Source organism: Rhinoderma darwinii, chromosome 11 (genome assembly GCF_050947455.1).
Source record: "Rhinoderma darwinii isolate aRhiDar2 chromosome 11, aRhiDar2.hap1, whole genome shotgun sequence".
NCBI classification, from domain to species: Eukaryota; Metazoa; Chordata; class Amphibia; order Anura; family Rhinodermatidae; genus Rhinoderma; species Rhinoderma darwinii.
In genome coordinates, this window is record NC_134697.1 from 3,023,116 (window position 1) to 3,038,427 (window position 15,312).

General features: G+C 49.4%; 1 protein-coding gene across 1 annotated transcript in view; it reads right to left on the reverse strand.

Moving 5' to 3' along the window:
* LOC142663610 (actin-binding LIM protein 1-like) overlaps nt 1-15,312 on the reverse strand; it is a 57,836-nt gene that overhangs the window by 28,064 nt on the left and 14,460 nt on the right. Inside the window, exon 2 of the mRNA XM_075842363.1 lies at nt 10,968-11,102. Coding sequence (XP_075698478.1) covers nt 10,968-11,102 — 135 coding nt within the window. The remainder of the gene's footprint in view (nt 1-10,967; nt 11,103-15,312) is intronic.

Genomic DNA, 15,312 nt, shown 5'->3' on the forward strand with positions numbered 1-15,312 from the left:
GATAGAAGTGCTGGAATCTCTCACTTCACAGCAAACATGTCGTCAGAAAGAAATAAAATGTTTTTCTCAAGTTAGAAGTGGCAGATTTAGAGATGAGCAGAAAGGACTGCGGAGTCCACCGACCCACATTACTCCCTGCCCAGCGCCCACCGCTGCCAGCGACCACACTGGCACTAGGGCTCGTCAGCGGATCTGTCACATCAGCTACACCCAGAGGAAAAAGATACACAAAAGAGGACAAAGGAGGAGGGGACAGCACTGCACTAAAGGTTAAATTAAAGGGCCAGTAATAAAAAATATAAATATATACACACACTACATGGAGAAAAGTATGTGCCCCCCCTTCCTTACTGTATTCGGGTGTTTCCCCCCGCCCCCCCCCCCCCACACAGTGTACAACATCTGGCGCTCGCCCTGCAGTCACTTTACAGACATTAGTGGTAGAACGGGTAGAAAGAGATCAGTGACCTCCAGCGCCGTCCCGTAAGAGGACGTCACCGGTGTAACACGTCCGTCCCGGAAACTTCTTCCCTCCTATATATTCCACCATCACCTGTGTCTGATATTATTGTAAATTGAAAGAAACCGCCGCAACTCAGCCACGAAGTGCAGACCACGTAAAGTTACAGAGTGGGGGGCCGAGTGCTGAGGAGCAAGTGCAGAAAAGTCACCAACAGCCCGCTGACTCCATAACTGCAGAGTACAGACCTCCTCTGGTATTACCATCCGCACCGTGCCCGGGAGCTTCATGGCACGGGGGTCGAACAGCTGCATGCCAGCCTCACATCACCAAGCACAATGCCAAGCGTCAGATGGAGGGGTGTAAAGCCGCCGCCACTGGACTCTGTAGCAGCGTGTTCTGTGGAGTGACGCTTCTCTATATGAAGTGTTCTGTGGAGTGACGCTTCTCTATGTGACGTGTTCTGTGGAGTGACGCTTCTCTATGTGACGTGTTCTGTGGAGTGACGCTTCTCTATGTGACGTGTTCTGTGGAGTGACGCTTCTCTATGTGACGTGTTCTGTGGAGTGACGCTTCTCTATGTGACTTGTTCTGTGGAGTGACGCTTCTCTATGTGGCGTGTCCTGTGGAGTGACGCTTCTCTATGTGGCGTGTTCTGTGGAGTGACGCTTCTCTATGTGACGTGTTCTGTGGAGTGACGCTTCTCTATGTGACGTGTTCTGTGGAGTGACGCTTCTCTATGTGACGTGTTCTGTGGAGTGACGCTTCTCTATGTGACGTGTTCTGTGGAGTGACGCTTCTCTATGTGACGTGTTCTGTGGAGTGACGCTTCTCTATGTGACGTGTTCTGTGGAGTGACGCTTCTCTATGTGACGTGTTCTGTGGAGTGACGCTTCTCTATGTGACGTGTTCTGTGGAGTGACGCTTCTCTATGTGACGTGTTCTGTGGAGTGACGCTTCTCTATGTGACGTGTTCTGTGGGGTGCCGCTTCTCTATATGACGTGTTCTGTGGGGTGCCGCTTCTCTATATGACGTGTTCTGTGGGGTGCCGCTTCTCTATATGACGTGTTCTGTGGGGTGACGCTTCTCTATCTGGCGTGTTCTGTGGAGTGACGCTTCTCTATGTGACGTGTTCTGTGGAGTGACGCTTCTCTATGTGACGTGTTCTGTGGAGTGACGCTTCTCTATGTGACGTGTTCTGTGGAGTGACGCTTCTCTATGTGACGTGTTCTGTGGAGTGACGCTTCTCTATGTGACGTGTTCTGTGGAGTGACGCTTCTCTATGTGACGTGTTCTGTGGAGTGACGCTTCTCTATGTGACGTGTTCTGTGGAGTGACGCTTCTCTATGTGACGTGTTCTGTGGAGTGACGCTTCTCTATGTGACGTGTTCTGTGGAGTGACGCTTCTCTATGTGACGTGTTCTGTGTGGTGACGCTTCTCTATATGACGTGTTCTGCGGAGTGACGCTTCTCTATCTGACGTGTTCTGCGGAGTGACGCTTCTCTATCTGACGTGTTCTGCGGAGTGACGCTTCTCTATCTGACGTGTTCTGCGGAGTGACGCTTCTCTATGTGACGTGTTCTGTGGAGTGACGCTTCTCTATGTGACGTGTTCTGTGGAGTGACGCTTCTCTATGTGACGTGTTCTGTGGAGTGACGCTTCTCTATGTGACGTGTTCTGTGTAGTGACGCTTCTCTATGTGACGTGTTCTGTGGAGTGACGCTTCTCTATGTGACGTGTTCTGTGGAGTGACGCTTCTCTATGTGACGTGTTCTGTGGAGTGACGCTTCTCTATATGACGTGTTCTGTGGAGTGACGCTTCTCTATCTGACGTGTTCTGTGGAGTGACGCTTCTCTATCTGACGTGTTCTGTGGAGTGACGCTTCTCTATGTGACGTGTTCTGTGGAGTGACGCTTCTCTATGTGACGTGTTCTGTGGAGTGACGCTTCTCTATGTGGCGTGTCCTGTGGAGTGACGCTTCTCTATGTGGCGTGTTCTGTGGAGTGACGCTTCTCTATGTGACGTGTTCTGTGGAGTGACGCTTCTCTATGTGACGTGTTCTGTGGAGTGACGCTTCTCTATGTGACGTGTTCTGTGGAGTGACGCTTCTCTATGTGACGTGTTCTGTGGAGTGACGCTTCTCTACGTGACGTGTTCTGTGGAGTGACGCTTCTCTACGTGACGTGTTCTGTGGAGTGACGCTTCTCTATCTGACGTGTTCTGTGGAGTGACGCTTCTCTATCTGACGTGTTCTGTGCGGTGACGCTTCTCTATCTGGGCGTCTGATGATGGGTCTCGGTTTGGTGATGCCAGGAGCATGATACCCGGCTGACTGCATTGTGCCCGCTGTAAGGTTTGGTGGGGAGGGGTAATGGGGGTGTTTTTCAGGGGTCGGCCGGTTCCAGTGAAGTGTTCATTCTTCGGCACACGAGACGTTCTGGACAATTGTCGCTTCTGACTTTGTGGGAACAGTTTGGGGTTCGGTCTTTGCTGTTTCCCATGACTGCGCCCAGTGCACAAGGTTCATAAAGACACGGCTGATTGGTTGGTCAGTCGGTTGGTCGGTCGATTGGCTGGTTGGTTGGTCGGTTAGCTGGTCGGTTGGTTGGCCGGTTGGCTGGTCTGTGGGTTGGTCGGTTGGCCTTTTCGGTGGGTTGGCTGGTCGGTCGGTTGGCTGGTTGGTTAGTCGGTTGGTTGGTCGGTCGGTCGGTCGGTTGGCTGGTCGGTCGGTCGGTTGGCTGGTCGGTCGGTGGGTTGGCCGGTCGGTCGGTGGGTTGGCCGGTCGGTGGGTGGGTTGGCTGGTCGGTCGGTCGGCTGGTTGGTTAGTCGGTTGGTTGGTCAGTCGGTTGGTTGGTCAGTTGGCGGAGTTCGGGATGGAAGAACGTGACGGTCGCACAGAGTCCTGACCTCAACCTCATCAAACACCTTTATAATGAACTAGAACGGAGATTACGAGCCCGGCCCCCTCCCCCAACATCAGTGTCTGACCTCACAAATGATCTTCTGCATGAAGGGGCAAAAACTCCCACAGACGCTAAAATCTTGTAGAAAGCCCAAAAGAGTGGAAGATGTTTTACTGCAAAGGGACTTTTGTCCATATAGCGTATCTCAGCCGGGTGATGTATATAGCTGGTGTATCTCAGCCGGGTGATGTATATATCTGCCGTATCTCAGCCGCGTGACCCAGGACACTATATTCCCGCCTCCCTCCTTGCAGACACTGAATTTGCCGTCATGTAATTAATAATGGATGACCGGCTGTAACCGGAGTCGCGCGTTGTTTCCCGTGTCCAAGGTCAGCGCTCTCCTGGATCGGATTCCTTCGAAATCTCATGCCAACATTTACTCCTCGTCTTCCTGGAAGGAGCCGCCGAGATCCCACCGGACACCACCGCCGCCGCCATCTCCCGGTAATGATGATGTCACATTAGAACGTCTGAGGAGGCCCCGGGGGCAGACACCATCACTGCAGCCTGTCACAGGGGCCCGGGAGGTAGCAGGGGCCACTGTCACCTTCATTTGTCTCATCCGTGTACGGGACTGAGGTTGGGAGTTTCATGGCTCACAATTACTGGAGAGATGAGGGGGTGACCAATGATGAGACACTGGAGCGCCGGGGCCCATATATGGTTATTGCACGGGGCCCCTGAGCAGTCTCCACCCCTGGCGGGAACAATGTATCAGTCCGGACGGCCCCTGGCGGGAACAATGTATCAGTCCGGACGGCCCCTGACGGGAACAATGTATCAGTCCGGACGGCCCCTGGCGGGAACAATGTATCAGTCCGGACGGCCCCTGGCGGGAACAATGTATCAGTCCGGACGTCTTCTGCCGCCGCTAGTCCTGCAGTCACACCGCAGGGGGGGGGGGGGGGGAGGAGCACCGTTCTGCCATCTCAAGAGGTTTTCACATTAGGCAAATAATGTGGTAAATATCGTAATATCGCGTGGCGGGCGCAGTCATTACGGAATGTAAACACGAGCAGCGACCGCACGATCAGCGGGAAATTGTTCGCCAGTTGTGATCTAATCTTTTATGACGACGGAAATCTTTTGTTTGTTGTTTTTATTTCCCCCCCTCGTGACATGTGATCGCAGTTACCAGACGGGAGGAACGAGCGGCGATCTATAAAACAATCAGATTAACGGAAAAACGTACGATTATTGATATATAAATGCAGATCCCTCCAGATCAACGTCAGCCCGAGCGGCAGCGCAGGTCAAGAGGTTCCGCAGATCTGGAAATCCTCCAGGACTCCTGCAGAGCGCGGGACGTTGCGTCACCGTGGAAATACGACAAACACGTTCAGACTCGTCCATGAAACGTCAATATCCTGGTGTGACCGGCGGAGGATTGTGTCAGCCCCCCCCCCCCCCGCGCACTCACCGCCAGCGCGTCCAGGAACACAGCAGAGTGCTGCTCTACCTGCGTGACGACAGATCAGATGTAGCAGAGCTGAACATTTAACCCTTCAGGTTTCATCTGTACAGGTGCAGATAATGTAGAGGTGGTAAAACCCTATTACACGGGCCAATGATAGGGCAGACGAGCGCTCAGCAGCGAATCGGATGTTTTATGCGGCAAAAAAAAAATGGGCGCTAATCGTCAGCACGTAAAATGTATGGAGACGAACGATCGTAGAAACAATCGCCGACCCGGTACAGTAATGATCGCTGCTCCTCGTGAGTGACGCTTAGACGTGATGATCTACGTGCGGCGTCGTTTATCTGCGCTTGTTTTTCCCGCCAGTATCGGACCAGGTGACAGCCCCTTTACCTGCAGGTTCTTGCGCCTTTTGTCAGCCCCGCCCACATCACGGCGGCACGTTCTGCTTCTATTGATGGGAATGTTCTGGATTTCTCGTCAGTCGCTTTTTCTGCATCTATAAATCAACGAGGGGCGATAATGGCGCAGCGACAACCGTCAGCGTCTTCCCTCTCGTCTCGCCCATTCCCATCTGCATCCATTATCTCGAGCACCCGCGACGCTGTCAAGCACGTCTCGCTGGACGTTCACACCACCCACAGGGAGTAGGGGAACGGTTTTGGGGTCCTTATTTCTTCACTGCGACTAATTATACAAAATGTCTTCCCTCTCCAGTGTCCGAACAGGAGAACGACCGGAGACGGAATACGAAAAAACGTTGTGGGCTGCAGAGATAAGTCACACGCGGCCCTGAGAGCGCCCAAACATCCCTCTGCCACAGAAGACACCAGTGCTATACACGGCACACGGGGCCCCTGATACATGTTTCATACTGGGGCCCCGGAGCTTCACGTTACGAATCTGAGAAGACGCCAAAGGACAACGAGTACAACTACAACTGCGTCACCGAAAACACGAAGATTTATAATCAATAACAGGACATTATATATTATCCAGCGCCATTATACATAGCGATTAACATATCACACTGCACAATTATGAAATACTCTGTGCTGCTGTGGACATTGTGATGAGGCTTCTACCAGAGCAGGAGGTGCCGGATGATGGGACAGACACAGGACTTCTCCAGGACGGTAAACAAGCTGCGCGGTGTTCAGGTCCAGCAAGCAGAGCCCGGACGCACACCGAGCGCGAGATCCCGGGGGCCCAACGAAAGATCTAAGACACCCACAAGCGATCAAACTACTGCGGAGCACTACACAGACTGTATCACACATGATAGGATTAGATACACACCTCAGCAGACAGTATCACACATGATGGGATTAGATACACAGCTCAGAAGACAGTATCACGCATGATATGATTAGATACACAGCTCAGCAGACAGTATCACACAGGATAGGATTAGATACAGCAGCTCAGCAGACAGTATCACACATGATAGGATTAGATACAGCAGCTCAGCAGATAGTATCACACATGATAGGATTAGATACACAGCTCAGTAGACAGTATCACACATGATAGGATTAGATACAGTGGCTCAGCAGACAGTATCACACATGATAGGATTAGATACACACCTCAGCAGACAGTATCACACATGATGGGATTAGATACACAGCTCAGAAGACAGTATCACGCATGATATGATTAGATACACAGCTCAGCAGACAGTATCACACAGGATAGGATTAGATACAGCAGCTCAGTAGACAGTATCACACATGATAGGATTAGATACAGCAGCTCAGCAGACAGTATCACACATGATAGGATTAGATACAGCGGCTCAGCAGACAGTATCACACATGGTAGGATTAGATACACAGCTCAGCAGACAGTATCACACATGAGAGGATTAGATACACAGATCAGCAGCCAGTATCACACATGATAGGATTAGATACAGCAGCTCAGTAGACAGTATCACACATGATAGGATTAGATACAGCAGCTCAGTAGACAGTATCACACATGATAGGATTAGATACAGCAGCTCAGCAGACAGTATCACACATGATAGGATTAGATACAGCACGTCAGACAGTATCACACATGAAAGGATTAGATACTGTCTTCTGAGTCGCTGTATCTAATCCGATTATGTGTGATACTGTCTGCTGAGCTGTGTATCTAATCCTATCATGTGTGATACTGGCTGCTGAGCTGTGTATCTAATCCTATCATGTGTGATACTGTCTGCTGAGCTGTGTATCTAATCCTATCATGTGTGATACTGGCTGCTGATCTGTGTATCTAATCCTATCATGTGTGATACTGTCTGCTGAGCGGTGTATCTAATCCTATCATGTGTGATACTGGCTGCTGATCTGTGTATCTAATCCTATCATGTGTGATACTGTCTGCTGAGCGGTGTATCTAATCCTATCATGTGTGATACTGTCTGCTGAGCTGTGTATCTAATCCTATCATGTGTGATACTGTCTGCTGAGCTGTGTATCTAATCCTATCATGTGTGATACTGTCTGCTGAGCTGTGTATCTAATCCTATCATGTGTGATACTGTCTGCTGAGCTGTTCTCTAATCCTATCATGTGTGATACTGTCTGCTGAGCTGTGTATCTAATCCTATCATGTGTGATACTGTCTGCTGAGCTGTGTATCTAATCCTCTCATGTGTGATACTGTCTGCTGAGCTGTGTATCTAATCCTATCATGTGTGATACTGTCTGCCGGGCCCTGTATCTAATCCCATCATGTGTGATACTGTCTGCTGAGCTGTTCTCTAATCCTATCATGTGTGATACTGTCTGCTGAGCTGTGTATCTAATCCTATCATGTGTGATACTGTCTGCTGAGCTGTGTATCTAATCCTATCTTGTGTGATACTGTCTGCTGAGCTGTGTATCTAATCCTATCATGTGTGATACTGTCTGCTGAGCTGTGTATCTAATCCTATCATGTGTGCTACTGTCTGCTGGGCCCTATATCTAATCCTATCATGTGTGATACTGTCTGCTGAGCTGTGTATCTAATCCTATCATGTGTGATACTGTCTGCTGAGCTGTGTATCTAATCCTATCATGTGTGATACTGTCTGCTGAGCTGTGTATCTAATCCTATCTTGTGTGATACTGTCTGCTGAGCGGTGTATCTAATCCTATCATGTGTGATACTGGCTGCTGATCTGTGTATCTAATCCTATCATGTGTGATACTGTCTGCTGAGCTGTGTATCTAATCCTATCGTGTGATACTGTCTGCTGAGCTGTGTATCTAATCCTATCATGTGTGATACTGTCTGCTGAGCCGCTGTATCTAATCCTATCATGTGTGATACTGTCTGCTGAGCTGTGTATCTAATCCTATCTTGTGTGATACTGTCTGGTGAGCTGTGTATCACACATGATAGGATTAGATACAAAGATCAGCAGCACACTGTCCCGGCATGTTATCGCCCTCGCTTGTGGTTTACACATAGAGACGTCTTCCTTGCAGTATTGGGGTATGTTCACACGGCAGCGTCCGTTACGGCTGAAATTACGGGGCTGTTTTCAGGAGAAAACAGCTCCGGAATTTCAGCCGTAATAATATGTTGAGGCGCTTTTTGCTGTGTCCATTACGGACGTTAAATGGAGCTGGTTTTCCATGGAAACCGGCTCCATTTACGTCTGAAGAAGTGACAGGCACTTCTTTGACGCGGGCGTCTTTTTTACGCTCCGCCTTTTGACAGCGGCACGTAAAAAAAATGACCGTGTGCACAGAACATCGTAAGACCCATTCTAATGAATGGGCAGATGTTTGCCGGCGCTTTGGAGCCGCTATTTCGGGCGTAATTCGGGGCAAAAACGCCCGAATTACGTCCGTAAATAGTGTGTGTGAACATACCCTTAGAGGTGGCAGCTCCTTCCTACAAAGTCGACATTGTGCCGTATTCACACATAAAACAAGTAGAACGAGTTGATAGCGGAGCAATACACAACCACACGACACCACTACACGCACACACTACACCCCTAGTGCGCAGGAGTTCCCCCCCAATAATCACAATGATCTCCACAGGGAAAAATGACAAGTCACACCAGGTAACTACACCACATGAAACACTACAGATGTAGCAGAGCTGAATTGGTCATTGACTTGGTTTGGTGATCCGTCGTAAGAACATAATGTAGTAGATTAGGGTTAACCCAGTCCTATGTAATAATACCAGGAGTTGTGACAATCTCAGCTCTGCTACATCTGTACTGTGCTATTTGTATGGTATATTCTTGCACTGACCTCGCTCTGTGACCTCCCGATTCTCGTGCAGGATCGGTAATGAGCAGCAGCGCCCCAGTCACTGAAACTACAAGTGGTCTCTGTTATCAGCAGCTGCAGGGTCACGTTATCAGGGGCGGTCACAGGACACACACAAGGGGGATATTCTGGGTTTGTGGAGATGATGAGGGTTTTCAGTGTCTCCGCCCCTCCATAACAGCAGCACAGTGGAATTCAGGAGGGGGATGAACCCCGAGGAACCCCTAGAAGTCGCAGGGCACATGATGTGTTGGAGGGTGGACGGGGACGTGACGGCACATGTGGGAAGATTTCATGTCTGGGACTACACAGCATCTCCCCCATCACTAGACCACAGCAGCATTATGGGGGCGCAGCTGTGACCAGGACATTTCTGTATTCTAGGACGACTATCTGGTGGAGTGTTATTGTGTGCCGCGTGACACAGAGTTCAGCTTTATTTCGTGTCGCTGACATTTTGTTACTTCAAGACACCGCGAGACGTGCGAATAATGTCAGAAGGCAAGAAACTGCGCCAAAGCGATCACCGTGCAGAAGGGAGACGCTTCTCTATCTTACACCACCTCTTGGTTTCCGCCTGGTTTTTGCGCCAAAATGTTGGCACATGGTGTAATGTTTGGACCACGCCTCTTTCCTACTAAGCCACACCCCCTTGTCAAACATGTCAGAAAAAAAATCTCTAAAAATGTGCATAAATGTGGCGCAGCACGAACGCCAGAAATCAAACTCAATTTGAATGGAAATCTGCCCGTTATCTTTACAAACTACTGCCCCACCCCCAACTCCAAATACTGCCCTACAACAACTACTGTCCTACCCTCAACTCCAGCCCCACCCCCAAATACTGCCCCACCCCCAAATACTGCCCCACCCCCCAAATACTGCCCAACTCCTGCCCCACCCCCAAATACTGCCCCACCCCCAAATTGTGCCCCACCCCAAAATACTGCCCTACACTCAACTCCAGCCCCACCCCCAAATACTGCCCCACCCCCAAATACTGCCCAACTCCTGCCCCACCCCCAAATACTGCCCCACCCCCAAATACTGCCCAACTCCTGCCCCACCCCCAAATACTGCCCCACCCCCAAATCGTGCCCCACCCCCAAATACTGCCCTACACTCAAATCTAGCCCCACCCCCAAATACTGCCCTACACTCAAATCTAGCCCCACCCCCAAATACTGCCCTACCCCCAAATACTGCCCTACCCCCCAAATACTGCCCTACCCCCCAAATACTGCCCTACCCCCCAAATACTGCCCTACCCTCAACTCCAGCCCCACCCCCAAATACTGTCCTACCCTCAACTCCAGCCCCACCCCCAAATACTGTCCTACCCTCAACTCCAGCCCCACCCCCAAATACTGCCCTACCCCCAAATACTGCCCTACCCTCAATTCCTGCCCCATCGCCAAATACTGCCCCACCCCCAAATACTGCCCTACCCCCAAATACTGCCCTACCCCCAAATACTGCCCTACCCCCAAATACTGCACCACCCCCAAATACTGCCCTACCCCCAAATACTGCCCTACCCCCAAATTCAGTCCCACCCCCAAATACTGCCCTACCCCTAATTCCTGCCCCACCCCCAAATACTGCCCTACCCTCAATGCCTGCCCCACCCCCAACTCCTGCCCCACCCCCTGCCCCACCCCCAACTACTGCCCCAGCCCACCACACTGTTGCCCCTCTGGCAGGATTCTGCCCCCCCCCCCGCTCTCGCTTGGCGGCCCATTTCCCAGTGATGTTGATAATCCAGCACAGGTGACGCTATTCCGTATTATTGGAGTTTTCCGGTACATGAGACGCGCACAGTCCCCTCCCCCCTCGCGGACGCCGGGCGTTACCTTTACATATGAAGCATTTGATGTGGAAATGTTTGGACTGGACGCGCAGCACTTCGCCTTTACACGGCTCCCCACATTTATGGCAGCGGATGTTGGGCTTCTCTGTAGACTGTCCGGGGTCCTGAGAATGGGCGACTGCGAGAGAGAGAAAAAGAGACGGTCACTGAACAGTCCCAACATCAACCTACATTACAGCCGGGCGTCTGATTACACGAGACCTCAGAGCTGCGCTCCCTGACGAAAAGACCTGAACTAACCCGCTCATCATGTGACCAGCCACGCGGTTTCTAGTCCGCAGGACGTTCATTTATGCTGCGGAGTCGCTGTAAAACCCGAAACAAATGAGGAAAAAAACTTTTTTTTTTTATACTTAAATACAATAAAAAAAAGTTCATGCTGACCCCGTTCTCCGTTGCCATAGCGACACGTCCCTCCGTTCTGAGCGCAGCCCGGCCTCCTAGGATAAAGTTTTATCCCATGTGACTGCTGCAGCCAATCACAGCCTGCAGAGGTCACATGGACAGCAGTGTCATCCCGGGTGGTCTCGCTGTACTCAGAGCAGAGGAACGCGTCGCTATGGCAACGGAGAACGGGGTCAGCATGTTTTTGTTTTTTTTCTAGCAGTGATTCCGCAGCCGACATTGCCCCCGAAAATCTGCACCTCAATTTGGTGCGGTTTTTCAAGTGGACTCCCAGGACAGATACGCTGTGTGATTTTACACCCTGCAGGCACTTACCCTAAAGGGACAATAAACGTGGGCCATCTGTGCAGACTATTGCCCCCTGTTATCAGCCATTTCAGGCTGGTGAGAAGACTGTGATGTTCTTCATTGGGATAAGTTACAGGAAGTCTAGACACCTCCCCTCCCCCATGACTACTACTTTATGTACCTCCAGGGACATTTACATCATATGTGAGGGCTACTGGCCCTTTAAATGAAGGGGGAGCACAGGTGATTTTGGTGAGTGACACTTTCAGACAAGGGTTCATTGTCTCGGTCGTGTGCAGGTTCATTCCTCAGACTCCGTAATTAAAATGCAGCGGCCGGACTGAGATCGGGTTTCAGACTTAATATTCTCTGAGAAAGACGATCCGATGTGAAACGGAAGGAATTGATGAAATATTATAATTATTACCAAAAAATCCCATGAATCCCTCAGTAAAGTCCAGAGGAAGTGACAGCGATGCTCAGGGAGAACAAAGGCTCCCGAAATCCGATAAAACCACGCCGTACGCCGACGGATCCGATATTATATTAGGAAATCGCGCAGCGCCAGCTCCACAGTCATTACATACGACGTGATGTTACAGATCTGTTTTTACTCTGTATGGGGGAAAAAAACAACAACCTGGAAACAGCCAACAAACTGCTGTTGACAGATCTTATTGCGGCTTATGACAACCTAATACCTTCTTTATGTGCGAATAAGCCAACCAGACACAAAGCCAGGTCACAGCAGGTCACCAGCCTACCCCCACATTATAATGGGTTTGTCAACAGCAGCTTGGTGACAGTTTCCATGAAGATTTTGTATTACATTGATTGACTATGGACCAATGATAAACTAAGGCGGAGCTTCACTACAAGTACCTCCCCTTCCAGTAACTTTATCCAAAGACTATGACAAATCTCAGATAATTAGGAATTCTTTATCGTTGTTTCTTAGGGATTTTACGTGCTACAATAGCGGCCATATCGGTTGTCACCCAGCTTTCCCAGAGAGAGTGCGAGATTTACCTTTCAGAGCTTGGGAAAGCTGGGTGACTGCCCGCGAGGAATGGGGATGTTTATTCATGGTCTCTCCCCATCTTCATGACTAGATAGAACGGCGTTTACAGTACACGGCGGCGGCACATGATTCCGCGTATCAATAACGCCATGTTTTACGCAAGCAAAAAGCGGAAACAGATAATGACATAACGGGAACGAAGTGTCGGCAGTTCAGTCACGCTGCAGTGTAAAGGGGAGGGGACACCTATATATTACATAGTGGAAGATTTAGCTGAATGATGTGACCGTATATAAGAATAGCGCAGTGCGAGAAGGCGGCGGCCGCACTTTACTCAGCCTCCGCCCCTATTAACGTGTTAAAAATAATACTCAACGGTTTCCTGGTTATTGTCTGGGGGACAACCAATATGGCCGCCATTACAGCTCACACAGGGATGGTCACCCAGCTTTCCTAGGAACCTGAATGGCAAATCAATGCTGCACTGATACTGTAATCGGAATATATAGATGACACTAATCCGCACCAGAGCGTGCCGAAATATAATGGATGTTATACTATAGGGTGTCCGTACATGAGGCCGCAGTGTGACCATGTCACGAGAAAGTCTGCAACAAACATGGTGTACAGTTATATTGTATTCTCCAATCACAGCCAAAGATGCTTCCAAAGGTCCACTGGTTGCCCCTTTGTCACTGGTTTAGCTCCACCCCTCTGTCACCCATGTGACCTCAGTCCTCTGAGCTCTCCCAAAATAATAGGAAGCCAGGAGATTTGTGGGCGCAGCTTTGGGTGTGACTGGAGTATATGAGTTATTACAGTATCTCAGGGTCAGTACAAGAGAATATAAGCGAAGAATTTACAGAGTGACTCATTTTTATAGTTTTTACCGCATAATTTAGCAAAGTGTTCAAAAGTGGAGTTTACCTTAAAATATTTGCGCTTTTCTTCACAGATCTGGCGATCCATCGTCACGCGTTCTACAGATTACTTACATTCTACGTGCTGCATTCAGACCAATGATAGGGATTGTAGTCACATCACCCAAGAAATTAAGACCAAACCGCCTGTCATGTGACTAGAACACAAATCACATGACCCAGATCATTCGACCTATAAACTGGATCATCTGCGGAGGCCTCGGCTACAGGCGATATTAACCATTATTATTAACCGACTGCTTTGTCTGGATCATGTTTTGTGCTATAGAATTCTTCTGTTCTGATAGTTTGTTACAGTGTATCAGTGCAGGTAAAATGTATCAGTCAGGAGTCTAGACTGGATACAATTGTAACAAACCTTCAGCTGTGAGGAGTATTAGGTCTATATAGGGTTTCTGGATGTAAGCAAGAATGTTCCAACTCTCTGAAAGCAAGCAGAGATTTTGAAAATGGGGAGAAATTGATTCACAAAGAGGAACATTTACTTAGACCGGCATTTCATACGCTCGGCTGAGACTGAACGCCGCTGGAGTAAGATGCGATACATTTATTAATACATTTGTCACGTCTTCTGCTTTCCGTGCGTCAGAAAGTGAAATCTACGGCAGCCACGACCTCGTATACATTTTTGCCGTTATTTTCGCCACTTTCTGGTGTAAATTATGGTAAAGGAAAAGACCCGTGCCGGGGGGGGGGGGGGGAACGTCACCGTGTTATGGCGAGATAAAAAAATCCTGTTTTGGAATATTAAGAACTTGCGCTGCGCTTCTTCTAGGATGTATCGTAAATTATAGTAAAGGTGTCAGGACGCGGTGGCCCCGCCCATTCTTAGTAAAAGTGATGGAGGCGGAGCAAAACCAAGACATTTGCACAAAACGCGTGACTTTTCTGCGTCAGAAGACCGGCCTGGAGCGTTTCATTGTCTCTCAGGGAATGTGCACACGATTAACAAAATCCATCTGAAAACACGAAGCTTCAAGGGAAAACCGCTCCTGATTTTCAGCCGTTTTTTAAGCAACTCACGCTTTTCGCAGTGTATTTTTACGGCCGTTTTTGAGCTGTTTTTCTATAGAGTCAATGAAAAACGGCTCCAAAAACTGCTGAAGAAGTGACATGCTCTTTCTTTTTAGCGGGTGTTTTTTTACGCAGCTGTTTTTAAAAACGGCCATGTAAAAAAAAAAACAGTCCGTCGGAACAGAACATCGTATTACCCATTGAAATCAATGGGCAGATGTTTGGAATTATGCTTCCGATTTTTCGGCCATTTACAGTCTGAAAAATGGCCGAAAATCAGCAGTGTGCACATACCCTTAGGCTAGGTTTACACAGAATTTTTGGACGAGTTTTTTTATGCGGAAACCGCGCCGCAAAACTCGTCAAAAACAGCCCGAAAATGCCTCCCACTGATTTCAATGGGAGGCTGAGGCGTCTTTTTCCAGCGAGCGGTAAAACCGTCTCGCGGGAGAAAGAAGGGACATCCCTATCTTCGGGCGTTTACGCCTCTGACCTCCCATTGACATCAATGGGAGGCAGAGAAAGTGCATTTTGTGGCGTTTTATGCTCGCGACTCTCAATGGCGTGCAGGGAGAGGAAAATCTGCCTCAAACTTCCAAACGGAAATTTGAGGCAGAAATTCCGCCTGCAAAAAACTCAGTGTGAATACAGCCTAGAAC